Source organism: Orcinus orca, chromosome 11, assembly GCF_937001465.1.
Source record: "Orcinus orca chromosome 11, mOrcOrc1.1, whole genome shotgun sequence".
Lineage (NCBI taxonomy): Eukaryota > Metazoa > Chordata > Mammalia > Artiodactyla > Delphinidae > Orcinus > Orcinus orca.
Genome location: NC_064569.1, coordinates 51,467,042 through 51,492,610, shown reverse-complemented (window position 1 = coordinate 51,492,610; position 25,569 = coordinate 51,467,042). Strand labels below are relative to the sequence as shown.

At 41.1% G+C, this 25,569-nt stretch overlaps 1 protein-coding gene across 4 annotated transcripts in view; it reads right to left on the bottom strand.

The window, feature by feature from the left end:
- The window catches only part of TBC1D30 (TBC1 domain family member 30), an 86,814-nt gene that overhangs the window by 17,456 nt on the left and 43,789 nt on the right, over nucleotides 1-25,569 (bottom strand). For all 4 annotated transcript variants that reach the window (XM_033440552.2, XM_049693970.1, XM_033440553.2 and 1 more), the window contains 6 exons: nucleotides 25,459-25,524; nucleotides 22,862-22,987; nucleotides 20,836-21,021; nucleotides 10,385-10,553; nucleotides 8,062-8,230; nucleotides 3,596-3,701 (listed from right to left, as the gene is read on the bottom strand). In XM_033440552.2, coding sequence (XP_033296443.1) covers nucleotides 3,596-3,701; nucleotides 8,062-8,230; nucleotides 10,385-10,553; nucleotides 20,836-21,021; nucleotides 22,862-22,987; nucleotides 25,459-25,524 — 822 coding nt within the window. The remainder of the gene's footprint in view (nucleotides 1-3,595; nucleotides 3,702-8,061; nucleotides 8,231-10,384; nucleotides 10,554-20,835; nucleotides 21,022-22,861; nucleotides 22,988-25,458; nucleotides 25,525-25,569) is intronic.

Here is a 25,569-nt window from a genome sequence, read left to right as displayed (position 1 = left end):
ACATTAGATGTTATGGGAATACAGGGTAATACAAGGCCCTTATCATTAAGGAAGTTGCTAGATAAGATTAACATATTTGAAAAAATACCAAACAATATAAAATAATTTGTAATGAACATTAAGTCAATTGCTGACAATCTTAAGTACTGAAGGAGTAGGGAAGAGGTATCATCAACGAGGGCTGAGATGACAGAGCCTGAGGGGAGGGGAGAACAGACTGAGTAGGATCCGGTAGGCAGAAAGGATCTGCCCAGATAGGGTGTCAGAGGGAACCACAAGCCCTGTCATGGGGATGAGCAAGGCCCACAGGGGACTGGGTGGGGACAGAGCTATGGCCAGTGCAATAGGTCCTGGCTGTGAAGTAGTGGGGAGCGCCTCTGGATAGGTAAGAAATGGGGCCACCACAGAATACCTCCAATGCAACCAGTGTGAAGACAAATCCACCTTCCTCCCCTGTGAACTTTTCCTCTTCTTCCTAAGCCAGAAACCTGGGGGCTGTCCTTGGTTCTCCCTGTCTTTCTCCCTCACCCCATGTCCACTTCCCATGGCCAAGTCCTGTCAACTTCACCTTCTAAGTACTGCCTCTGTTCCATTCTTGCTTCGACCCTTCACTGCCTCCCCATGGTGACCCCTTCAAGTCCACCCTTCACAGAGTTGCCCCTGTAATCAACATCAGACACAACTGAGACCATTTCCCTCTTCTCCCTAAAACCTCTCAGGCCCACAGCTCTTCTTCTCTTTCCAAAGGTTCCACAGAGGCCCAAGAACTCCAGCAAGCACAACCTCACAACCACTGACCTCCAGGATCAAGTCCACACTCCTAACCATGGGTTGTGGTCTCCCACGAGCCATCCCTGTATACCAAACTCCTGTAGCTTCCTTCCCACACCATAAAGGTTTTCATTGCCAATGCCTTGTCTCATGCTGTTCCCTCAGCCATGAACTGCCTGTCTGCTCTGCACCACTGCCTCAAACACACACACACACACACACACACACACAGCCCGACCTACTCCAATCCATCTTTAAAGGTAAAACCAGGGCTTCCCTGGTGGCGCAGTGGTTGAGAGTCCGCCTGCTGATGCAGGGGACGCAGGTTCGTGCCCCAGTCCGCGAAGATCCCACATGGCCACTGAGGCTGCGCGTCCGGAGCCTGTGCTCTGCAACGGGAGAGGCCACAACAGTGAGAGGCCCGCGTACCATACCACAAAAAAAAAAAAAAAAGGTAAAACCAGATATTAATTCCCTCAAGAAAGGCTTCTGACAGAGAGAGATGTTCTTTTAATATTTGGAGAAGTTAATACAGGGCCTAGAAAACTAGGCTGAAACATTTTATTTACTGCAGTTGATAACAAGGAAGCACAGGTTTTATGAAGAACCATAAAATGACCAAAGCAGTAAGTGTGGACAAATACTCTGGCAGCAAAGTGAGGATTGTATTAGAGCAGGCGGACCCTAGAAGGAGGGCCATCATCTCTGAGTGTGGTTTAATTCAGCAAACATTTACTGAGAAAGAGAAGGCAGAAAACTAGTTGCAGACTCTCCATAGATATTTGCTTAATGAATTAATACATTTATTGTGCAGCACCAGTAAAAGGCAAAGTGCTATGTGCTATGAGCAAAGCACAGTCCCTGTCCTTAAGGAACTTACAGTATCACTGAGGAAATAAGATACAGCCTCAACTCAAGGTAGAATGTAATGAAGGCTCACAGAAGAGGTACAAGGAAAATGTGGTGAGGCAAAGAAGGAGACGCTTTCAGTCGAGACTATCAGAACGTTTCACAAAGAAGATGGCATCTGAACTGGAAATTTCACAAGGAAGCAGGCCTGAAACACGTGAAGGGAGAAGAGAAAGACTGAACAGAGAGAGCAAAGGTGTAGAGCAGGCATATTCCCAGGCATTTCTGGGAACATGGAAGACAGTGTGACTTGACTAAACGAGGTCAAGGGTACAAAAGGGAGGAATAGGAACTATGGCTGTAAAGATGGGTTAATGCCGGACAGTCAAGAGCACTGAGAAAGCCATGCTTTGTGTTGTAGGCAGTGAGTAGTCACTGTAGTTTCATGAGTGAGGGAGAAGGGATGAGATCTCACAGTCCCGCCTGGGGCATGTGAACCAGGCAATTCTGTAGGATGTAAAGGATCTCACACGTGGAAAATGCCAAGCTTGGACCTCACATCCACAACAATGTTCAATAAAAGGCCCTTCCCTCTAAGAGAGAGAATGAGCAATGAAGCAACAGCCCAGGACGTGTGAGAGGAGTTGAAATCAGAACACAGAGGTCAGGGGCAGATAGAGCGTTCCACCTCTGAGACAGACAGGAAGAAAGACCAGATGACAATGCAAAGAAAACATGAAATACAAAATATGAATGTTCAGGGAAGTTATACCAGGTGGTCAGTATTCTCAGTGAATCGGGCAGCTGTCTGCTAAAAGTGAGGGATTCTGAGAAACAGTTGGAGATACCAGGATACAAGCAAAGGAACTGGAACCTCTTCACTTGACAAGTCCTAAATCAGGGCCTGAGTCTCTGTTTTCTAACCTATTGACTGGGCTCCACCACCCAGAAATGACCTCAGGCATGGAACCCAACATGAAAGTTGACACCAAAAAAAAAAAAGAGAGAAACCACAGAGAAAGAAGGAACTAAGGCCCAAGGACAACGTTGGACAAGACCAACTGTTGGTCAGTGGGCAGGAGGAAGGAAGAACTAGCAAGAGAAGCAGTGGTCAAAAGCAGGAGGAGGGCTTCCTTGGTGGCGCAGTAGTTGAGAGTCCGCCTGCCAATGCAGGGGACACGGGTTCGTGCCCCGGTCCAGGAAGATCCCACATGCCGCGGAGCGGCTGGGCCCGTGAGCCATGTTTGCTGAGCCTGTGCGTCCGGAGCCTGTGCTCCGCCAAGGGGAGAGGCCACGTCAGTGAGAGGCCCGCGTACTGCAAAAAAAAAAAAAAAAGCGGGAGTAGACTGCAGAAAACTCATGTTATAGAGCCGAATGGAAGAGAGCGTGTTAACAAATCCGCTATCTCTTCTATACTCACTGCCAATTTTAATGATTTGGAGAATGTAATCTTGAGATACAGCAACATGCCAGAAAAATGACCAAACCCTTCAAGTCTTCCATTTTGAAATTTATGATTCATATGTAATAACATGAGTTGCAAATGTGGGCAAAACAAATAAACCAAAATGCTGATTAGAATAATCTCCTTTTTATCCTCAATAATCCCTTCTCAGAAATAATTATTTCTCCCCACATGTCTCCCTTTACAGCTAAGAATCAGATTCAGAACAAATACCTGGTGATTTGAGGGGTGAGGGAGGAGGTATTCTGGTGGTTTTTTGGTTTGTTTTTATATTGCACGTTATGATTTTTAAGCAACACAGTTGGAACGAAAGCCGTAACAAATATCCATTTCTTCCTTCCTCTTGTGACACAGTTAGATGCTTAACAAATTATATATAGACTCTTGGTCATTTGAAAAACTACATCTGAGGACTGGGAAAATACATTTCCCAAGATCGCTGCTCTCGCACTGCTTGCTCCCATGGTACCAGGGTCCCCCGAGCCAAGGGGGGTGGCACTGCCCACTCACCTGCATGAGTTCATGGCTTTCCAGGAGATCATTCTCCAGCATCTCCTGGGTAAGGCGCCCCATGGTGCTATAGAATTCATCTGCTGTTTCACAACATTCTATCTGCCTAGATAAAGGACAGAAAAAGGAACTGTTTAGGATACCCACGCTATCAGGTACATGCTGCAGGCACAACAAGACATGTTTTCTCTTGCCATCAAATTGACCAAGTTAGCAACCAACAAAAGTCAAAATCCTATGATACACTCACAGGACAGCCTGTTTTAGGCAGAGAAAAGATTTTAAAAATTCGAAGGACAATGTAAAGGTACTTATTCTAGGATGAGTTCCCACCTTTGCTATGCTGCTCCGCTGACTCACAGCCCCATCTGTGGCATCTTTATTGTTTCCATGTGACACATTCTACACATCAGAATACCCATCACGGATCAGCAATTATAACCAGGAAATTGGGTGCCCAAGTACAATTATTCCCTAGAGGGAATCTGTTTCTCTGGATCTGCAAACTGCAGTGGCATTGACAGACTGAAATCAAACCACAGTAGAAGTGAAAGATGAAATATACAAAAACTTTATCTGCATATTTCATCAGTCCACAGGATATTTTCACAGGTAGTCTTTTCAGCCCTTCTCAGGACACTGCTGCTAGTTGGAAATTACACCCTGTTTCTTGTGTTTGGTTCGACATGTAAATAAAGAATATGTCACCTCCCATCCTGTGAGACAGGTGAGACTTTAATCCTTCTTCTAGAGGGGGAAGGAATAACCCAAAGCAAAGAGACCTGTGTATTTGTTTTATCTATTATGACATTCTTTGTATAGCAAGATAACTCTATTTGCCCACCAATCATAAGACATGCTCTTTGGCATACACTAAGGTTAGGGGATTTCCATAGAGCCATCCAAAACCAATATGATGATGGGAAAATTCCATGCTCTGGAGTGCTGTTCAAATCCCACTGCCACAATCATGTAAATAAATAAATGAAATAAACGGCTGATGTGTTAATGAAAAATACCGAGTAGCATGTGGGCATAAATAAAGTGGTTAAGTTTATCCTGTGAGTGGCAGGAAGAGCGAGGAAGAGAAGTAATGCCTAAGATGAGTTTTGAAAAATATTCTGCAGGTTGACAAGGTGGAAAAAGCATCCCAAAGATGTGGATACAGGAGACAGAAGGCACTACCGGGGGAAATGCATGTAGGTCCCCACCACCAGCATGGGAGCGGCTGCACAGCTGGGGGCGACAGGGAGAGCTGAGGGCAGAGAGGTGCAGAGAGCAGATCGCAATGGCCTCCCTTGCCTGCTGAGCCCCCTCGGGACAAGAGTCACTGAAAGGCCTTTAATATGGAGTGTGGGAACAGACATGCCCCTGGCAAGGTTGCCCGGGAGGTGGCATGGCGATTTCGGGGTACGATGGGGAGGCCAGGGAGGACAGTGCCAGGCATGAGGCAACGAGGGAGGGAATCAAGGCAGTCAGATCAGAAAAGAAAGGACATGTGAAAGAGATGCCAGTGGGGCTAAGTAGATGGTCTACAGCTTACACGTTCCAAAAGTACTGCTGGTATGAGCAAAGGAGGAAATTTCACGTTGCAGAAGCAGAGTGATGGGAAGGGTCCCATGGATAACCATACACAAGGCACATATGTTACTCAGGAACACATAAGCTGGAGATCACCTGCATACTGTTTACGATTTTTCCAATGGGAAGTTTGTGGACAAGATTACAGGCCCTGGAGTCTGACTGATTACAGTCAGAAAGATCCAGGATTAAGTCCCAGCTCCACTACTCGTTAGCTGTGGGACAATGAGCTAGTTAATTAGCCTTCCTGGGGTAGTTTTCTCACTTGAAAAGACAGGGAGAATAATCCTACCTACTTCACAGGGTTGTGGGGAGAATCGAATGAGATGATGTGTGTAAACTTCCTAACACAATGATGGCACGGCAGGTACTTGATGTTGTATACATGTTGGTTGCCTTGCCTTTCGTTTAACAAGCTGCACGCTCAAAACGTGTATAATTATAATAAGCAAAGACTATGAAACATTTAAAATTCTACGAGTCTGATTCATAGATCCCTGAACTTCATAAACAGGAGCTATTTATAAGCAATAGATTCACATTATTAAAAGCACAGATTATAGAGCCAAGGTACCTAGGTTCAAAATCAGGCCTTTCCACTTACTAACTCGGTGATTTGGGGCAATTTACTTAACTTCTCTGTGCCTCAGTGCCCACATCTATAAAATGGGGATGATAACAGTACCTACCTCATAGGATGATGGTGAGGACTAAATGAGTTAATTTTACATCTAGAGTGCTTAGAACCATGCCTGTCCTTCGCAAGCACTCCATGAATATTGGATTTTAAGTGTAGCTACTATTATTTCAACAGTGTGCCATCCCTGGGATGACCACATGAATAAATTCTGATCCTACAGATAATGGATAGATGGGAATAAAATGAGAACCACCTCTTTTCCTCCTGCCCCATAATTAAGAACTAACAAAAAGGGGACCGTAACTGACTCAGCATACAGTAAAGTGCTTTAGCATTTTAACCCCATAAGCTAATTACTCAGTAACTATCACACCAGTTAGAGTGTGACAGTGTTTGATAGAGAAATTATCAAAGCTCAAAGAGTTTACGAGGTGTAGAGTGGGTTGGAAATATGTGACTGCAGAAAGAGGTAGACATCGGAAGAAAGTAATCAGATAAGTAAATAGCACAACAAACTCCGCACAGATGAATTTATTTGCCTAGCTGAAAAGCTATGTACAATAAAACAAAGGCAAAGGAGATAGCTATATGATATTTAAAAATACTTCCACACAACAATGACTTTTTTTTAATCCCTGAATTGAGAGTCAGTGGATCTTTCTTACAAAAAGTAAAAAATACTGCAAGTCTCCAAGGAAACAACTGGTCATAGATAAAAAGGCTACTGAAAAAGTTTTTGATCCGTGTCGTCTATGGGTACCCACTCAAGTCATTTACAGCTCTAGGAAAGAAACATTAAAAACTTCTCTGCATCTTCAAGTGGCACATATATACAATGGAATATTACTCAGCCATAAAAAGAAATGAAATTGAGTTATTTGTAGTGAGGTGGATGGACCTAGAGTCTGTCATACAGAGTGAAGTCAGAAACAGAAAAACAAATACCGTATGCTAACGCATATATATGGAAACTTAAAAAAAAATGGTACTGATGAACCTAGTGGCAGGGCAGGAATGAAGACGTAGACATAGAGAATGGACTTGAGGACATGGTGGGGGGAGGGGGAAGCTGAGGCAAAGTGAGAGTAGCACTGACATATATACACTACCAAATGTAAAACAGACAGCTAGTGGGAAGCAGCAGCATAGCACAGGGAGATCAGCTCAGTGCTTTATGACCACAAAGAGGGGTGGGAGGGAGGTTCAAGAGGGAGGGGATATGGGGATATATGTATGCATATGGCTGATTCACTTTGTTGCACAACAGAAACTAACACAGCATTGTGAAGCAATTATACTCCAATATAATTTTTTTTTAAATCCTCTGCACCTTCAGTTAACTGCAACAACTTCATCCTGATGTCTCTTCCAGTACCCCAAAAGCAGAATTTTAATGTAATAGTCATAATATATTAGAGATAGGTGAAAATACCCTAGTTTTTTCAGCTCTGCTACTAGACAAGAATGTAAGTAAAATCTGTTTAGTAGTAATAGATTGCAACATAGAATTAACTCTTTTTTTTTTTTTTTTTTTTTTTACGGTACGCGGGCCTCCCACTGCTGTGGCCTCTCCCGCCGCGGAGCACAGGCTCCGGACGCGCAGGTCCAGCGGCCGTGGCTCACGGGCCCAGCCACTCCGCAGCACGTGGGATCCTCCCATACCGGGGCACGAACCCGTGTCCCCTGCAGCGGCAGGCGGACTCTCAACTACTGCGCCACCAGGGAAGCCCCTAGAATTAACTCTTGATGAAATGAAGTAAGTTCTACTGTTGACTAGGTACCAAGCACCATGCTAGATACCCTTACACATATTATCTCATTTAATTTTATCACAGCTCACAAAATAAATTATAAAGATTCAAACATAAGCCAAATTGCAGTCTTAACCAACAAACCCACAGTCCTCTCCAGATCTGCCTGTTCCTCTTCCACCTACATCCCTTTCCCTCTCCCCAACCAGTGTCAGGAAAGATGCCGACAGTTCGGACCAGGCAGGACACCAGCACTGAGGAGGAGGAGACCTACAGGCCTGAAACAGCTTGCCTCCTTCAGTAAAATGGATTCTCTCTGCCCCCAACATTCACAGAAGAGCCAGCTGAGAGTTCAGAAGGCAGAAGCAATTGCACCGAGTTCACAACTTTCTCTCCTCCTCAAACCTAAATAGCAATCCTTTACTTGTTAGAGCACAAAAATGGTGTAAGGCCCTCAACACCACAGAAAAGAACAGCAGTGGGAAATCACTTACTCTCCCAGTTTTGCCCAGATAGCCAGCGACACCCTTAGGATGATTTCCGAACCTTCAAAGAAGACTGAATCCCAAATCTTTAAAACCGTATGGTTAGGGAGGCACGTAGCGAAGAGAGTCAGAAACCACTGCATCGTGAAGACATTCGTAAGTGGGGGCTCATATCCACCTGAAATGAAACAAACACTCTACATCTCTCCAGAATCGACAACTTGTAAGATATAAAAATACCCTCTTTCAGTCTCCCATGTCCACCCAAATATGTTATTTCCTGACTGATTTCTTTATATCTCTAAATTCTGGTTCCTTCCTCCTTTTGTCCTTCCTTGTTTCTTTTATTTTTTTATTTTTTTTTACGCGGGCCTCTCACTGTTGTGGCCTCTCCCGTTACGGAGCACAGGCTCCAGACGCGCAGGCTCAGCAGCCATGGCTCACGGGCCCAGCAGCTCCGCGGCATGTGGGATCTTCCCAGACCAGGGCACGAACCCATGTCCCCTGCATTGGCAGGCGGACTCTCAACCACTGCGCCACCAGGGAAGCCCTGTTTTTTTTTTTTTTTGGAAGAACACTGGTGTGTTTAATAAAAATCTCAATAATTTGAACTTCACAGATTCTTTGTGATATTTCAGAAATCTTAACCTAAAATTTAATTTGGCTTTACCTATTGTGGGGTGCTGAAAATTAAGGAGGATGTTTTCCTTACCGAAAACAGGATAAAAAGGATTTTAACCTCTCAAAGGTAAAAGTTGATTTTCAAAACCTCCTAAAGCCTACCTTTATTCAAATGCTGCCGATAAAAATAAAATTGCTCATTAGCAGTTACCTGTCTACTTCTTAATTTATACATAGTTCTCAGACCACAATGGAATTAAACCAGAAATCAATAACAGAAATAAAGCTGGAAAATCCCAAAATACTCGGAGATCAAGCAAAGTGAAATTTTACAATATTTTTAACTAAACTATACACAGTTTTAAAGACCTGGGATCCAGCTCACTTGGAAGTTTCTGGATTCACTAAAAAAAGAGTCCCCTCCCATTTCCTGTGATCACATAAGCGTGTATTTTGATGAAATACAAAAATTTAGATATTTGGACTAATCCTCCCTCCAAATTACAGTCAGAAGGTGCAGTTACCCAAGTACAAGCAAAACAAGATCTGTTCTCCTGCACTCATTTTCTTGCTTCTTACCTATGAACAAAGGAATATCTTTGTTCAGAGACTAGAATCTGAGGTCACCACTTAAGCAAGTACAGGGCATTTAGGGGAAACATGGAGCCCAGTAAAAGTGTGCCTGACTCCAGGACAGAAAAGTTTGGTCTCGCTGGAAGCTTTATGAAATCCCCATCGGTTCACAAGTATACTGCACAGCCAAATTAAGTAAGATTGCTCAAATGAGTTAGAAGAAAATGCTTAGAGACGCTCAGGTGTCACTAAAATTTCCAGTGTATCTTAATCATAGATAGGGTCCTCAAAATCCTTTCGTATTTTCCCAGATTTAGATGCATGGATCAGGAACTGGCAACCATTTAAAGGAAACATAGCAAACTTCTGACTATTCTATTTCTGGTATCCTGAGCACAGCCGGGGAAGTGCAAGCAGTGGCTATAATGACAGCTACGAGCTCAGGTACTTGGGAAGCTGGACGAAGCCGGCTAGACGGAGGAGACGCAGAGCTGCTTGCAGAGCTGTCTCCATCACCGCCCCACTCAGCCCAGTCCATTCCTGCAGGGCTCAGGTTCTAAACAGAGGTCCAGAAGAGCCCTTCTCCAGCAAGAACAGGCCCATTCATCTCAAGTAAATCTAAATACCCTTCGCATGAATGAATCAAAGGAACTCAGTCCAAAGGACTGCTTTTATCTCCTACGACTCTATGAAAATACATATTCCACTCTCCATAACATCAATGGTTGAGGCAAAACCACAGTCTGTGCTAAGTTGTACCTGTAGCTCAGTTTTAAAGAACTCCTGTAGTTTTGGTGCCAACTTAAAGCAGTTTAACTAGATGGCAAGACACGGATACCCTTCTTTACCTAGAGTACAATACATACTTGGTGATCTGGCACTGGTGAAGTATTAGGTTCTTGTCTGAGTTCCTAACCATAACGAGTTAGAGGTTCAACATTTGGCCCTCTGTTTTTTGTTCCTGGTTTTGTTTTTAGTTTTGTTTTTGTTCTCTAGAAATCTATTTCATTGCACTAAACTCTCACCAATAGAAATATCTGAAAACACATATTTCCATTCAAGGTTTAGGCTCTTATGTACAGTGGAACCAGAGAAGTAAATTATTTTCAAAGGTAAAATAGCATTGAATCATCACTACCTCCACTTTCCTTGTTTGCAGTTTTCTGAAGAGTATCCAGGTGCTGAGATAACTCAGGGAGCTTCAGTCTCAAGAGGTCTCGGAAGACGGCCATATCCACAGACAGTGCCCGGAGATTGTTGACAAAATAGCTTTCAGGAAGTACCTTGTCAATAAGGTAAATCATAATCTGAAGAAAAAGATAAAGAATAAGATCACTTCATATAGGCCGTGGGGCAACAAAGCCCACGCACCACAAAAACTGAGCCTGTGCTCTAGAGCCTCTGAGCCACAACTACTGAAGCCCACGTGCCACAACTACTGAAGCCTGTGCGCCTAGAGCCTATGCTCCGCAACAAGAGAAGCCATCGCAATGAGAAGCCCGCGCACCTCAACGAAGAGTAGCCCCTGCTAGCTGTAACTAGAGAAAGCCTGCATGCAGCAATGAAGACCCAATGCAGCCCCAAAAAAACAAACAAATAAACAAAATAAATCTATTAAAAAAAGAAGATTGCTTCATAAAAACCAGTATATTAACATATCTTAAATAGAACATGTTCAAATAGATAAAATGCAGTTAGCCAAAGCACACTATCCTTTACATATGTCAGAACTAAATGTTCTGGATTTTCAAGGCCCCTCTCCCCCTGGGTAAGGAGTGGGCGGCATAACTGTCTAAGTACCTCAGACCCCACATCTGCCAATGTCTAAAACTTCTAGCTGGGCCGCTAGACCTGAGCCCATCCTATAAGTAGCTGTGATGGTAAATACACCCCTCAGCCTCCTTCTGAGACGCCACGGAGCACGTGCTTTCTCAGCAGCCGGCAGGAATCTCAACGTCGGCTCCCTGATATCAGCAGAGTTTTACAACCTTAACCTGAAAACCAAGAGCTAGCCTGTCATGGAACATCCCAACTGCAGCCGGTCTCAAGATTCACTGACCATCAACCTGGGTTATTTGGACAACTGATGTCGGCTTTTTGTCCACTTCCTCTCCTGGGAGAGTGCAACAAGGTTTTGTTTGAGCAAATGGTACTTTTAAATTGGGATTTCTTTCATGAGATTGGCTCATGCTCTTCAAATTACTATTTTCATTCTGACTTTTCTATCTGATTTTTCTATCTTTTCTAAGATGTCAAGGACCACCAGAATGACCCAGCAAAACACACGTGAGTTCTATATGTCAGCTTGCATGCTCTGTTTATGCCCTCCTCCTTAGAAGACCTGCTCTTTCCCTAGAGCACAGAAAAAGCAAAATTAAGAGCAAAATCATAGGACTTCCCTGGTGGTGCAGTGGTTAAGAATCCACCTGCCAATGCAGGGGACACGGGTTCAAGCCCTGGTCTGGGAAGATCCCACGTGACGCGGAGCAACTAAGCCCATGTGCCACAACTACTGAGCCTGTGCTCTAGAGCTCTCGAGCCACAACTACTGAGCCCGCATGCCACAACTGCTGAAGCCCGCCACCTAGAGCCCGTGCTCCGCCACAAGAGAAGCCACCGCAATGAGAAGCCTGCACACCGCAACAAGGAGTAGCCCCCGCTCGCCACAACTAGAGAAAGCCCGCGCGCAGCAATGAAGACCCAATGCAGCCAAAAATAAATTAATTAATTAAAAAAATAAAAGAACAAAATCATAGTGGGTCCTATACGTTGGTAGAGAGGTAGCTGTCTCATATTTTGATTTTCAGCATATCACAAAACACAATTTTCCAAAAAAAAAGAATTATCTCCCAGACCTGCCAAGGGCCAACTTCCCCCTCATCCTTGGCTTGTAACTTCTACTTTTACGGTCATAGTTGTTTTGTTTTGTTTTTTATAAATTTATTTATTTATTTTTGGCTGTGTTGGGTCTTCCTTGCTGCACACGGGCTTTCTCTAGTTGCAGCGAGCAAGGGCTACTGTTCATTGCGATTCGCAGGCTTCTCACTGCAGTGGCTTCTCTTGTTGAGGAACACAGGCTCTAGGTGCACGGGCTTCAGTAGTTGTGGTACACGGGCTCAGTAGTTGTGGCGCACGGGCTTAGTTGCTCTGTGGCATGTGGAATCCTCCCAGACCAGGGCTCAAACCCGTGTCCCCTGCATTGGCAGGCGGATCTTAACCACTGTGCCACCAGGGAAGCCCTAGGGTCATAGTTTTGACTACGTCAGTAAGACTGGGGACATACTCTCAAGAAGGCCCCCCACGGCCTTTACTATAGGAGTGAACAGGCCCAGGGAACCGCCTTAGCCTTCTGACACAGGGTCAGAATTTACCAGGTAAATGCAGCATCACCCTGAAAATAGGAGCTTAGCAGTAAAAGCAGTACGTTCAGCCTTTGTGGAGGGAAGAAGCCCTCACACAGGCCAGCAGAGGGGAGAGCAAACTGTCAGCAGAGCAGAGAGCACTGTCAGGGACCTCGCGCTCTACAGGTAAGGAGAAGATTTATGGGATCTGAAGGCAAAATTTAAAGGTAACAGTCTATTACTGCACTTTTCATCTAGAATAAGCTATATAATACCAAGAAAGATTTTTAAATGAATTTATAAGTTTTTATGAGGCATCACAATCCCTCAAAATTACATGAAAACAAGAAAAAGAATTCCGATTATCACAGTAATTCTTGTGACACAATGAAATTCTCTGTCCAAACGCATCTCAAAATCTGATATAAGGGCTTCCCTGGTGGCGCAGTCGTTGAGAGTCCGCCTGCCAATGCAGGGGACACGGGTTCGTGCCCCGGTCTGGGAAGATCCCACATGCCGCGGAGCGGCTGGGCCCATGAGCCATGGCCACTGAGCCTGCGCGTCTGGAGTCTGTGCTCCGCAACGGGAGAGGCCACAACATTGAGAGGCCCACGTACAGGAAAAAAAAAAAAAAAAAATCTGACATAAGACAGAAGAGCCAGCTATGTACTATGTCAGCTATGTTACTTCACCTACTACTGTATTCCAAAGACCAAACATTAGATCTTTAAAAAAAATAGGATACATAATGGCAATAGAACTGACAGTCTCTTCAACAAATGGTGCTGGTACAACCCTACACTCTCCACAAAAAGTAACTCAAAAGGGATCATAGACCTATGATCTAAAACACAATACCATAATACTCCTAGGAGATAACAGAGCCTAGATGACCTTGAGTATGACTTTTAAATGCCTTTTTAGATACAATACCAAAGGCACAATCCATGAGAGAAATACTTGGTAGGCTAGACTTCATTAAAATTTAAACCTTCTGCTCTGTGAAAGACACTGCCAAGAGGATTAGAAGAAAAGCCACAGACTGGGAGAAAATATTTGAAAAGACAGATCTGAAAAAAGGACTGTCACCCAAAATGTACAACAATTCTTAAAACTCAACAATAAGAAAACAAACAACCTGATTAAAAAATGGACCAAAGACCTTAACAGACACCCAAAGAAGATATACAGGTGGTAAATAAGCTATGAAAAGATGTTCCACATCACAGTCATCAGAGAAATTCAAATTAAAACAACAGTGAGGTACCACTACACACTTATTACAATGGCCAAAATCTGGATGCTGACAACAACAAATGTTGACAAGGATGTGGAGCAACAAGAACTCTCAGACTTTGCTAGTAGGAATGCAAACTGGTATAGTCACTTTGGAAGACAGTTTGATGAGTTTTTTTTTTTTTTTATAAAACTAAACATACTCCTACCATACAATCCAGCAATTGCACTCCTTGGTATTTACCCAAAGGAGTTGAAAATTTATGTCCACACAAAAACTTACATGTGGATTTTTATAGCAGCTTTATTCATAATTGCCAAAACTTGGAAGCAACCAAGATGTCCTCCAGTAGGTCCAGAGAATGGAATATTACTCATTACTAAAAAGAATCCAGCTATCAAGCCATGAAGAGACATGGAGAGACCATAAATGTATATTGCTAAATGAAAGAAGCCAATCTGAAGAGGCAACATACTGTATGATTCCAACGATATGATATTCTGGAAAAGGCAAAACTATGGAAGTAGTAAAAAGATTAGTGGAAGGGGGGCAGGGAGTGAAGAAAACAGAGCATTTTTATGGCAGTGAAAATACCCTTATGACATTCTAATGATGACTACATTATTCATCATTATACATTTGTCATTATACATTTGTCCAAACCTGTAGAATGTACAACACAAAGGGTGAACCCTAATGTAAGCTGTGGACTTTAGGTGATTATTGAAACATCAATGTAGGTTCATCGATTTTAACAAATGTACCCCTTTAGTGAGTGATACTGATAATGGAGGAGGCTGTCATGGGGGGGGCGGGGGGGCGCCAAGGGGTATATGGAAAATCTCTGTACTTTCCTCTCAATTTTGCTATGAATCTAAACTGCTCTTAAAAATGAAGTATTCAAAAAATAATGGGGAAGCTTCAAATTTTTAACAAATAGTTAAAAACAAAACAGTTACTAAGAAAAAACAGTAAACACAAAAAAAAGCAGGGAAAATGGTTTACCTACTCTGATAAACTATTCATTTCCCTAATAACTACAACTTGCAGAGGCGAAAAGAGCTGCTGGAAAAACAATGACACCCAATATTTTCCTTACCATCGGAAGTGTCTTCATAAACCCAACCTTCCTCTGCATATTAAATGTCTAACCACAAGATTCCTAAATGATGATGATATCATTTCATTCCACAGAGTTCATTTTCTTAGAGGCAGAAATATAAATATTCAGTTTCTCAGCTTTGAATAATCCATCTTTTTATGTGAATTTTTAGTTTCTCAAATATCACTGAGATTTTGTGATTTGATTGGCATTTATATCCCCTTTCCCAAACCTGTTTATTTCAACATTTCAACTGGACAGCTCTCATTTCATAGTCATGCAAATTACACCAGAAAAAAAAAAAACGACTAAAGCTGATAGACTGAATAAACAAAATTGCTTCTTAATAAAAAATGTTTTAAACTCACGTATTTGATTTGTCACTGCCTCCTCCCCTTCACCCCTGCCTATTTGATGAACGAGTACCTTCAAAGCTGTTTCCTTAAATACATGAATGGAAAAATTGAGAGGGTGAATACAGATTTAGATCATGTCATGCTGGATTTATAGTTAATACACCACGATGTGTATAAAACCAGGAGGAAAATGTGTTTATTTTTCCATATGACATTAAGTGAGTGATTAAGAATATCACTAAGTTATTTGCTGCAATCAAACACAGAATTGGGAGGAGGCGGGGGATCTTGAATACAAAGACTAAGTATTCATCCCATCCACCACACAACATTGCAATCAAAAACAGCTTCAGGATTCCAACATGAATAAGCAACCCCATACTACACCAAGCAAATAAGGCAGTGGCCACCCTCTACATCTGAAATGCTTCATTTCTCATAAAGACTATTTGTGGTGACTCACTGAGTCATATTCAGACCTATAAGTTTAACTTGTTAGCGACCCATCTCAAAGTGTTTCCAGAATTTTTTTACTAAAAAAGGCCCGAGGGCTTCCCTGGTGGCACAGTGGTTGAGAGTCCACCTGCCGATGCAGGGGACACAGGTTCGTGCCCCATTCCGGAAAGATCCCACATGCCGCGGAGAGGCTAGGCCCGTGAGATGTGGCCGCTGAGCCTGCGCGTCCAGAGCCTGTGCTCCGCAAGGGGAGAGGCCAAAGCAGTGAGAGGCCCGCAAACCACAAGAAAAAAAAAAGGCCCTAGACATCAAAGATTAAAAGATAAGAAACATAACTCACTTCCATAACCTTTCTCCACGCAAACACCTTCCATAACAGACATTCACTCGCAGCCTACTTCATTCATACCTAGCCCCAGATGTGAAAGCAACCTATTAACAAGATCCAACCAGAATTAAGCATAACAAATAAGGCAGTTTACAGCGTGACCTCTCAGGGTCTACACCTCCTGGCAGTCACACCCTTGTATATGCCCTTCCCCTCGAATACAAGCTGGACCAGTGACGGGCTTCTAATAAATAAAACATACACTAACAGCCATAAAAGGGGAAATTGACAGTAACACAATCATAGTAGGGAACTTTAACACCCTACTTTCACCAATGGACAGATCATCCAAAATGAAAATAAATAAGGAAACACAAGCTTTAAATGATACATTAAACAAGATGGAGTTAATTGATATTTAGACAACATTCCATCCAAACACAACAGAATACACTTTCTTCTCAAGTGCTCATGGAACATTCTCCAGGATAGATCATATCTTGGGTCACAAATCAAGCCTTGGTAAATTTAAGAAAATCGAAATCATATCAGGCATCTTTTCTGACCACAACGCTATGAGACCAGATATCAATTACAGGAAAAGATCTGTAAAAACTACAAACACATGGAGGCTAAACAATACACTACTTAATAACCAAGAGATCAATGAAGAAATCAAAGAGGAAATCAAAAAACACCTAGAAACAAATGACAATGGAGACACAACGACCCAAAATCTATGGGATGCAGCAAAAGCAGTTCTAAGAGGAAAGTTTATAGCAATACAATCCTACCTTAAGAAACAGGAAACATCTCGAATAAACAACCTAACCTTGCACCTAAAGCAATTAGAGAAAGAAGAACAAAAAAACCCCAAAGTTAGCAGAAGGAAAGAAATCATAAAAATCAGATCAGAAATAAATGAAAAAGAAATGAAGGAAATGATAGCAAAGATCAATAAAACTAAAGGCTGGTTCTTTGAGAAGATAAACAAAATTGATAAACCATTAGCCAGATTCATCAAGAAAAAAAGGGAGGGCTTCCCTGGTGGTGCAGTGGTTGAGAGTCCGCCTGCCGATGCAAGGGAAGTGGGTTCATGCCCCGTTCCGGGAGGATCCCACATGCTGCAGAGCAGCTGGGCCGGTGAGCCGTGGCCGCTGAGCCTGTGCGTCCGGGGCCTGTGCTACGCAACGGGAGAGGCCACAGCAGTGAGAGGCCCGCATACGGCAAAAAAAAAAAGAAAAGAAAGAAAAAGAGGGAGAAGACTAAAATCAATAGAATTAGAAATGAAAAAGGGGAGGTAACAAATGACACTGCAGAAATACAAAGGATCATGAGATATTACTACAAGCACTTATATGCCAATAAAATGGACAACCTGGAAGAAATGGACAAATTCTTAGAAAAGCACAACCTTCCAAGACTGAATCAGGAAGAAACAGAAAATATAAACAGACCAATCACGAGCACTGAAATTGAAACTGTGATTAAAAATCTTCCAACAAACAAAAGCCCAGGACCAGATGGCTTCACAGGCAAATTCTATCCAACATTTAGAGAAGAGCTAACACCTATCCTTCTCAAACTCTTCCAAAATATAGAAGAAGGAGGAACACTCCCTAACTCATTCTACGAGGCCACCTTCAACCTGATACCAAAACCAGACAAAGATGTCACAAAAAAAGAAAACTACAGACCAATATCACTGATGAACACAGACGCAAAAATCCTCAACAAAATACTAGCAAACAGAATCCAACGGCACATTAAAAGGATCATACACCATGATCAAGTGGGGTTTATCCCAGGAATGCAAGAATTCTTCAATATATGCAAATCAATCAATGTGATATACCATATTAACAAACTGAAGGAGAAAAACCATATGATCATCTCAATAGATGCAGAGAAAGCTTTTCACAAAATTGAACACCCATTTATGATAAAAGTTCTCCAGAAAGTAGGCATAGGGAGAACTTACCTCAACATAATAAAGGCCATATATGACAAACCCACAGCCAACACGTCCTCAATGGTGAAAAACTGAAACCATTTCCACTAAGTTCAGGAACAAGGCAAGGTTGCCCACTCTCACCACTATTATTCAACATAGTTTTGGAAGTTTTACCACAGCAATCAGAGAAGAAAAAGAAATAAAAGGAATCCAAATCAGAAAAGAAGAAGTAAAGCTGTCACTGCTTGCAGATGACATGATACTATACATAGAGAATCCTAAAGATGCTACCAGATAACTACTAGAGCTAATCAATGAATTTGGTAAAGTAGCAGGATACAAAATTAATACACAGAAATCTCTTGCATTCCTATACACTAATGATGAAAATTCTGAAAGTGAAATTAAGAAAACACTCCCATTTACCACTGCAACAAAAAGAATAAAATACCTAGGCATAAACCTACCTAAGAAGACAAAAGACCTGTATGCAGAAAATTATAAGACACTGATGAAAGAATTAAAGATGAAACAAATAGATGGAGAGATATACCGTGTTCCTGGATTGGAAGAATCAACATTGTGAAAATGACTATACTACCCAAAGCAATCTACAGATTCAATGCAATCCCTATGAAACTACCAATGGCATTTTTCACAGAACTAGAACAAAAAATTGCATAATTTGTATGGAAACACAAAAGACCCTGAATAGCCAAAGCAAACTTGAGAAAGAAAAACAGAGCTGGAGGAATCAGGCTACCGGACTTCAGACTATACTACAAAGCTACAGTAATCAAGACAGTATGGTACTGAAACAAAAACAGAAATACAGATCAATGGAACAGGACAGAAAGCCCAGAGATAAACCCATGCACATATGGTCACCTTATCTTTGATAAAGGAGGAAAGAATATACAATGGAGAAAAGATAGTCTCTTCAATAAGTGGTGCTGGGAAAACTGGACAGCTACATGTAAAAGAATGAAATTAGAACACTCCCTAACACCATACACAAAAATAAACTCAAAATGAATTAAAATCCTAAATGTAAGGCCAGACACTATCAAACTCTCAGAGGAAAACATAGGCAGAACACTCTATGACATAAACCACAGCAAGATCCTTTTTGACCCACCTCCTAGAGAAATGGAAATAAAAACAAAAATAAACAAATGGGACCTAATGAGACTTAAAAGCTTTTGCACAAGAAATGAAACCATAAACAAGACAAAAAGACAACCCTCAGAATGGGAGAAAATATTTGCAAATGAAGCAACTGACAGAGGATTAATCTCCAAAATTTGCAAGCAGCTCATGCAGCTCAATATCAAAAAAACAAACAACCCAATCCAAAAAAGGGCAGAAGATCTAAATAGACATTTCTCCAAAGAAGATATACAACTGCCAACAAACACATGAAAGAATGCTCAACACCATTAATCATTAAAGAAATGCAAATCAAAACTACAATGCGATATCATCTCACACCAGTCAGAATGGTCATCATCAAAAAATCTACAAACAATAAATGCTGGAGAGGGTGTGGAGAAAAGAGAACCCTCTTGCACTGTTGGTGGGAATGTAAATTGATACAGCCACTATGGAGAACAGTATGAAGGTTTCTTAAAAAACTAAAAATAGAACTACCATATGACCCAGCAATCCCGTTACTGGGCATATACCCTGAGAAAACCATAATTCAAAAAGAGACATGTACCACAATGTTCACTGCAGCTCTATTTACAATAGCCAGGACTTGGAAGCAACCTAAGTGTCCATCGACAGATGAATGGATAAAGAAGATGTGGCACATATATACAATGGAATATTACTCAGCCACAAAAAGAAATGAAATTGAGTTATTTGTAGTGAGGTGGATGGACCTAGAGTCTGTCATACAGAGTGAATAAGTCAGAAAGAGAAAAACAAATACCATATGCTAACACATATATATGGAATCTAAAAAAACAAACAAACAAAAAATGGTCATGAAGAACCTAGCGGCAAGACGGGAGTAAAGATGCAGGCCTACTAGAGAATGGACTTGAGGACATGGGGAGAGGGAAGGGTATGCTGGGACAAAGTGAGAGAGTGGTAGTGTACATATGGACATATATACACTACCAAATGTAAAACAGATAGCTAGTGGGAAGCAGTCCCATAGCACAGGGAGATCAGCTCAGTGCTTTGTGACCAGCTAGAAGGGTGGGATAGGGAGTGTGGGAGGGAGGGAGACACAAAAGGGAAGAGATATGGGGATATATGTATATGTATAACTGATTCACTACGTTATAAAGCAGAAACTAACACATCATTGTAAAGCAATTATACTCCAATAAAAACGTTAAAAAAATAAAACCCAATGCAGTCAAAATAAATAAATAAATACATACATACATAAATAAATACATAAATAAATAAAATAGGGAGGGTGGGAGGGAGACGCAAGAGGGAGGAGATATGGGGATATATGTATATGTATAGCTGATTCACTTTGTTATACAGGAGAAACTAACACACCATTGTAAAGCAATTATACTCCAATAAAGATGTTAAAAGAATAAAATTAAATTTAAAAAAATATGATGTCTCATAAGTGAGACTAAAAACATAATCATTCTCCTCATATTTGGCAGCTACATAAGTCTGTCATGTGACTAGGCTTTAACCTGGGAGAAATGGTGTCATGGATAATAAGAAAGGTGTAGTCAATACCCTGGAAGGAGGTGGAGCACCAGGGAAGAGAAGTTATAGCTCCAGTATTTCACTCTCTGAAGAATTTTAGTTGCCTTCTTCAGAGCCTGATACTCACTTTCAGAGCATCGCCTTCGTTGCCTTCCATCACTTCCAGAATTAGTGCAGCCAGGATGTTAAAGCCTTGGCAGTACCCGACATTCTTGTTCCATCGGGCATAGGCCAGCAGAACCCGCTTCAACACAACCCTGTCCTGCTCAGCCTCCTGGCCACAGTAAGAACTGCAGCCTGTGCGGTGAAGATCCTAAAATGACAGGGAAACAACATTTTTTTAAAATACCTCCTTAAGCTCTCTAAAAAAAAACTTTAGTTTTTTCTCTGCCTCAGCATTCAGTAGAGTCAGGGTATCAACATGGATTTTAGTTTTCAAAAATGTATATGCAACTTAAACACATGGACCAAAACTTTTTTTTTTTTTTTTTTTTTTTTTAGTTTTTTAATACGCTGAGGCATTTTCAAGAGGAATTTCAGTCAGGCAAACTTTCTACCAAAAGTATTTCCAGAGTTAACACAAAAAGGGACTCAGAATCAATATTGCATTATAATTCCAAATAAATTGACAGTTTATTTTAATCATACATCTCAAATAAAACAAGTCATTTTAACACATGTATGATAGATGCTAACATTATTTCTTTCTATAAAAAATGATATAATATTTAGCTATCAAAACTCCAAATAGTATTAAGGAACCTAATGAAAAGAATAAAAAAATGTAACCGGTACTGTAAAGAGACAGAAAAACCATTCTCTCCAAGTTGTTTTATAAATTTGTATAAAAGAGGCAGAAACATTTACTGTGCTTTAATATTTAATGAGGGCAATATCTATAATTTAATTACCCAACAGAGACTATGATTTTCAGGAGCTGAAGTCCTTTTACTGACATATCATTCATTTCAATAAGAAAAAAACTTCTCTTAATAACATGATTGTTATAAAATGTGCATTGCCTTAATTCACAACTTAAATAGAAAGAAAATATTTCAAATATGGAATACTTCATCTCTGGGAAACATACACCTAAATTCCAAATAAACAGCTCAAATGTGGACCATGCAAAGGCTTTTCAAGCATACAATATAAAAGTTCCTTTTTTATATTATACGCTTGAAACAGACCAAGTTAGATGAGAAAATAGCTCATTTTAGTTAGGACCTCCTCCTGAAAAACATATCTTCAAATCTGCCAAAACATTAGCCAACTTCTGGTGACCGAAATTTAGATGAAACAACTTTCCTTTTAAAACCTCAGTTTAGCATCACACGTAATGTACTCATATAAAATAAAAAGCATGTGCTAGAGGCTTATGTAAGAGAATAATAATGGGATTAAATCAAATCAGCATCCTTGGCTTTCGGTGCCAGGCTCTAATCAACTGTAATAATCCAGGTAGGTGAACCACAGCTGGCTTGAGCATTTGACCATCTGGTTTAAAGTAAACCCATCAGTCAATCTAACTATCTTCATAAAATGACAGTTAAGAAATTATCAAAATCCTAATAAGTACCCAATTATTCTAACATGAAATAGATTTAACTTTAAATTTCTCAGTGACTTTTACATTAAAATCCAGTTAAAAGCACTGACCCATGCTAAAGAAAAAAGGAATTTCAATTTCCTATCATGTGAGCAAAATAAATAAGTTGAATACGAATGGAAACATTTTCTTCTTACTAGCAACATACAAATTTATGAGGACAAGGCATCATCAAGTTCCCCATTAAAAAGCTGTTAACTGGGCTTCCCTGGTGGCGCAGTGGTTGGGAGTCCACCTGCCGATGCAGGGAACACGGGTTCGTGCCCTGGTCCGGGAGGATCCCGCGGGCCGCGGAGCAGCTGGGCCCTCAGGCCGTGGCCGCTGGGCCTGCGGGTCCAGAGCCTGTGCTCCGCGACGGGAGGGGCCACAACAGTGAGAGGCCCGCGTACCGCAAAAAAAAAAAAAGGCTGTTAACCAATGAAATTAGGAAGCAGGAAATACACAGACATTCAATCCATAAGGCTTGATCCTCTGTCCAGGAAACATCTGGCTCTTAGAATCTTTCTTCTAAATTAGGACAATAAGCCAAACTTAGGGGCATTACCTTGACTATCTGAATTCCCATCGAGTCATCATCAGGATTACTCCTTTCATTGAAAGTGAAGCGCATGGTTTTGTCCCAATCAATGGCTATACTGTGCAAATAATGATCTGCCAAGGTCAACCAAACCTAAAATATTAATAAAAAAGAATGCTAAAGTAAAATACATAATTTCATCTTTCTTTATCAGGAGATAATGATTGCGTCCAATAAGAAAATGAGAGCTGTTACTAGAACAGATATAGCCTACATGTAGAAATCTCTAAGAACCTCACTGAAAAGTTTGCTGTACTAAACTGTACCAATTAGGGGCTTTCGTTTATTCTTTCAATTAATATTGTTGAGTTCCTACTATGTACCAAGCAATGATCCAGCCATTAGGGATATTGTTAAGAAAACGAAAACATTTCAAATTTTATTTCAGTTCATTGGAATAGCTAAATTAGCTTATGAGCTTGTTATACCTGGCTCTGGATGGCGCTCTATGCTTGGGCAAGAGCTCCCTGGTCATCCGTGGAGTATGGGCATGTTTTTACCATAAAGTGGCTTCTGCCTTTAAATCATCCCTCTCTCACACACACAAAAAACTGACAGATGGGTTCCTATAATGAATAACTTTTTTAAAGGAATCACTGGATATTTTTACTCCTTTCATTACCTTATCTGGAAAAGCTGTTTCATAATGCTATTTCTAATGTGCATTTTGAGGAACCAAAATGTTCAGATTCTAGGGGTATTAAGACCTGGTTTATAATACAAATGAATTTATTTACAAAACAGAAAGAGACTCACAGACTTCGAAAACAAACTTACGGTTACCAAAGGGGAAATGTGGGGTGGGGGGATAAATTAGGAGTTTGGGATTAACATATACACACTACTATATGTAAAATAGATAATCAATAAGGACCTACTGTGTAGCACAAGGAACTCTACTCAATATTCTGTGGTGACCTATATGGGAAGAGAATCTGAAATGGAATGGCTATATGTATATGTATAACTGAATCACTTTGCTGTACACCTGAAGCTAACACAGCATTGTAAATTAACTATACCCCAATATATAATAAAAATTAAATTTAAAAAAAGGAATGGGAATTGTTGTTGCCAAAAAGGAAGGGGGTGGAGGAAGGACAGATTAGGAGTTTGGGATTAGTAGATGCAAGCTATTACATATAGAATGGATAAACAACAAGGTCCTACTGTATAGCACAGGGAACTATATTCAATATTCTGTGATAAAGCGTAATGGAAAAGAATATAAAAAAGAATGTATATATATGTATATGTATAACTGAATCACTTTGCTGTATAGCAGTAATTAACACAACACTGAAAATCAACTATACTTCAATAAAATTTTTTAAAAAAGGAAACAAAGACTACGTTTATGAATTAATAAGATGGCAATCCAAGTTTTGGTATTTGAACATAATTTAGCAGGAATAACACTGATTAATATCTCCAGCCATACTTCTCTCTTAAGCATCAGGATCATATGTCAAAATGCTCACTTGACATCTTCAACTTAGACATCTAATAGGCATCTCAAACTTAACATATCCAAAACCAACTGTCTAATCCACCGCCACCCCAACTATACAGACATACACACAAACACACACACCTGCTTGTCCCCTCTCTGGGAAAACAGTAACTCTACCCTTCCAGTAGCTCAGGTCAATCTTGAAGTCATTGACATCCCTCTTACACTTTTTATTCAATCCAGTAGGAATTCAAGTCAACCCAGCCTTCAAAATATATCTAGAATCTGACCTTCTCTCCAACTACACTACCACAACCCTGATCCATCTCTTGCCTGAATTATCTCAAGTCTCCTACTGGTCTCTCCGCTGCTGCCCTTGTCCTTCATATTCTCAAGTTAGTAGCCAGAGTGGTCCATTTAAAATATAAGTCATATCATGTTATTCTCCTCCTCAAAACTTCCCAATGCTTCTCATCTCACATTGGGCAAAAGTCCTACTATGACCTGTAAGGTCCTATATGAGCTGCCATTCCCCTAAGGTCATCACATTACCTCTATGACCCTCCCCCCCCCCCATTGCTTTCCCTTTTATTCACTGTGCTTCAGCCACCCTGGCCTCTTGCTTTTGCTTGCATACTCCTCAGTGATGCTCTCACCTGAGGGTGTTTCCTGTTTGGAGTACTCTCCCACCAGGTAGCTACGTGGTCAATGGCTCACCTCTTTAAGGGCCCTATTCAAATGTCACCTTGCCATTTAAAATGCTACCTCCTTACCTCCATTCCCCTCTCTCCTGATTCCTTTCTCTGCTTTATTTTTATGCATGGCACTTAGCATCATCTGACCTACTTTATATTATATGCATTGTAAACTCCATGAGGACAAAAATTTTGGTCTGCTTTTTTTTTTTTTCCACTGCTGTATCCCCATTACCCGGCAGAACAGTACCTGGCATAGCATAGATAATCATTAAATACTTACTGAATTAATGAATAATGAAGAGAGACAGATTTCAAATGACTAAATCTAGAATATCCTTTCTGACATTCCAGACACTTTCAAGAGGGACAAAGTGATGGTCCTTTTGTACTTTAGCCATACAAATCCGCCTCACCTTTCTCCTCCATTCCTTTGGTATTCCGGTCGATAGTCTGGCAACCGCTTTGAGCGCATCATACCACTAGAAACAAAGAAGAAAAGCTGTCAAAGTGATAATACTGACCTG